The 2,923-nt window shown below is 32.4% G+C and overlaps 1 protein-coding gene across 1 annotated transcript in view; it reads left to right on the top strand.

The window, feature by feature from the left end:
• The window catches only part of fam131aa (family with sequence similarity 131 member Aa), a 9,078-nt gene that overhangs the window by 3,679 nt on the left and 2,476 nt on the right, over positions 1 to 2,923 (top strand). Inside the window, exons 2-3 of the mRNA XM_016502193.1 lie at positions 2,051 to 2,138; positions 2,241 to 2,426. Coding sequence (XP_016357679.1) covers positions 2,051 to 2,138; positions 2,241 to 2,426 — 274 coding nt within the window. The remainder of the gene's footprint in view (positions 1 to 2,050; positions 2,139 to 2,240; positions 2,427 to 2,923) is intronic.

The raw sequence follows: 2,923 nt of genomic DNA, 5'->3' as shown, positions 1-2,923 counted from the left end.
GATTATATACATTTTTTAAATGCTCATAATCAGATTAGAGTTGCTATGGATTACATGATTAAAAGTTATTCACACAATGGCAGTAAATTATTCCTAATTTATTGATTTTGTTGATTGATTTTGTTTAGCTTTTGAATATTCACAATATAGATTGGCCTTATAAATGTCATGTGAAGTAATTTGCGATCGATGCTTCTGAATTTGTAGACTAGTCAATTAAACCATGTATGAGATGAATAATTCTGAAAGTTACTAAACACTGCCGATGAATTTAAACCTGGGAAATTTTGACCACATCTTTGCAGTTTTTGATTATTAATGTTTGTTCATGTTTGCAGAGATTCCCAAACTTTTTTGTTTTTCAACCCACTTTGAACTAAAATATTTACTTGAGGTCCCCCTCAAATTTAAAGTTAATATTACTTTACTGACTACAAATTTGATCATGTAATTTGTAATCAGTAACAGACTACAATTTGTAAGTAATCCATCTATATGTTTAAACTTGTGTATGCAGAGTATCATCATTTGTGCATAAGTGTTTGATTATTACCTATGTTGTGAAGGTTACTTTGGAAATGTAATAGGTTACAGATTACAAGTTACCCTATTTAAAATAAAATAAGTAATGTAACTGATTACATCTGAATACTTTTTGATTACTTTTCTAAAATTCTAATGAATATTTTCAACTGTTAATCATTTTCAAACATTTAAAGCAGGCAGGTATAACCTTGCAGTAGTACTCAACAGTAATTACTGTCAGACTTTCAAAATGCTTCATCGCTTGAATTAAGATTATAATTTAATTTTAAAGCACAGCCACCACAAAATTAAACTTTAACACCTCTTTTTACTTTGAGATCATTCTGAGGTTAAATACAGATTTAAAATCATAACAAAATATAGTTTAATAGCTATGATATTGTTGAGATCAAATCTTCAGTTCATCTTAAAAAATAAAGCTTAAACATAAACCCAAATATATGAAATAAAACAGTTATCAAATAAGCATGTGTCCTATTCTGTGAACTCCTGAAACATTGGTGTCTCATATTTTAAAGCCGTCAATGCAATCTGGGAAAGAAATAAATTAAATCTGTATGTTCGTGCATGTGTGTGTGTGTGAAAATATTCAGATGTAACCCTCTGTGTAAGCGTTAACATTTTCATAAGTAACTAATTTAATTACTAATTTTTTCTCAGTAACTGTAACAGATTAGTTACATTTATTTTGTAATTAAATTATTGGTCCCACTTTATATTGTGTCCCTAATACCTGTGTACTTGCATAGTAACTAAATGTGTACGTAGTATGTAACCACAGTGTAAGTACACATTGGTACATAGTATCTACAGCTGTAATATTTCTGTAACTACACACATGTAACAACCCTCAGGATGGTATGTGTAGGTACAAATGTGTAACAGGACATCGGTAACAACACTATTTTCACTTCACTAAGTACTCGTGTAACAGGCGTTATCTTGCATGGTAACTCCTCAGGAACTGTCCACTTAATATAAAGTGTAACATTCTGGACACCAACCACAATTTATATGTAAAGCCTTAGCCTAACTTAATGGCCGCTGCTGTGTAACATCAGAGTAATTACGTGATAAATCTAATATAAAGTATAACACTTTCTTTACCAAAAAGTGCTGTTAGTCCTGTTACACATTTGTACTTTCATTACCAAAAAGTGTTGTTACCAATGTCCTGTTACACATTTGTACTTACACGTACCATTCAGTGGGTTGTTACATATGTGTAGTTACACAAACATTAGAGCTGTAGATACTATGTACCAATGTGTACTTACACTGTGGTTACATACTACGTACACATTTAGTTACTATGTAAGTACACAGGTATTAAGGACACTTAATATAAAGTGGGATCAAATTATGTAATTCTTTTACACTAGATTACTCCCTAACACTGTTGAGTACTAATTACTAAATCATTTTAAACTGCTTCTTCCTATGAAGTTATAATATTTACACAGTCCAAAAGGAGACCATTTTGTCTTTGAACTTGCTTCCCCAGGTTGACGACCCTATTGATATGCTCCCCAAGTCAAGAAAAGCCCTTAGCATCCAGGAAATTGCAGCTCTGGCCAGATCATCATTTAATGGTAAGGGTTTAAACACCTGTAGCATCATCATGAACATTAATGCATGTTAGCAACACACTGAGTTAATCAGTCTTTAACAATCCCCTGTGTTTTCCCCACCAGGCATCTCACAGGTGGTGAAGGATCACGTCACCAAACCCACAGCCATGGCTCAGGGTCGGGTGGCTCATCTGATCGAGTGGAAGGGCTGGTCTAAGCCCTTAGATCCTCCATCTGCTACACTGCAGTCCCACTTTAACTCTTACTCCCATCTCAGCGAGGGTGAGCAGGAGGCCCGGTTTGCAGCAGGTGGGTGTCTCCTTCCACCCTGTTAGTACAGCTGTAAATCTCTCACTGCTAAAGAAGTGTTAAGGAGATAACTGTTGATGTACAAACATATTGTTGCCTGGGAGTTTATACATGGCCTGTTGTCAAATAATGTGGACATGAAATTCATTTTTGAACATCAACATTTAAAATTGTTCATGAATGTATAATGTAATCTGTATATTTCTGGTTTTCATTTATTTTAAGGTTTTCAAGTTTTTATTATTACTAATAGTAATAATCAACTAATGTGAGGTCAAAAACCGCATTCATAGTAGTAGTAAATGATTAAAATATAATAAAATTATAGATTGATTTCATAATTCTGATATATATATATATATATATATATATTTTTTTTTACCTCGTTTTAATTAATAATGTAATTATTAATAATCACTGTAATTAATGTAGTAATTCTATCTATCTATCTATCTGTCTGTCTGTCTATCTGTCTAACATATATACTTCATTACAAA

This window comes from Sinocyclocheilus anshuiensis, unplaced genomic scaffold, assembly GCF_001515605.1.
Source record: "Sinocyclocheilus anshuiensis isolate Anshui unplaced genomic scaffold, SAMN03320099.WGS_v1.1 scaffold718, whole genome shotgun sequence".
Taxonomy (NCBI): domain Eukaryota; kingdom Metazoa; phylum Chordata; class Actinopteri; order Cypriniformes; family Cyprinidae; genus Sinocyclocheilus; species Sinocyclocheilus anshuiensis.
The sequence above is the reverse complement of the archived record's forward strand: the minus strand, read 5'-3'. Positions and strand labels throughout refer to the sequence as shown.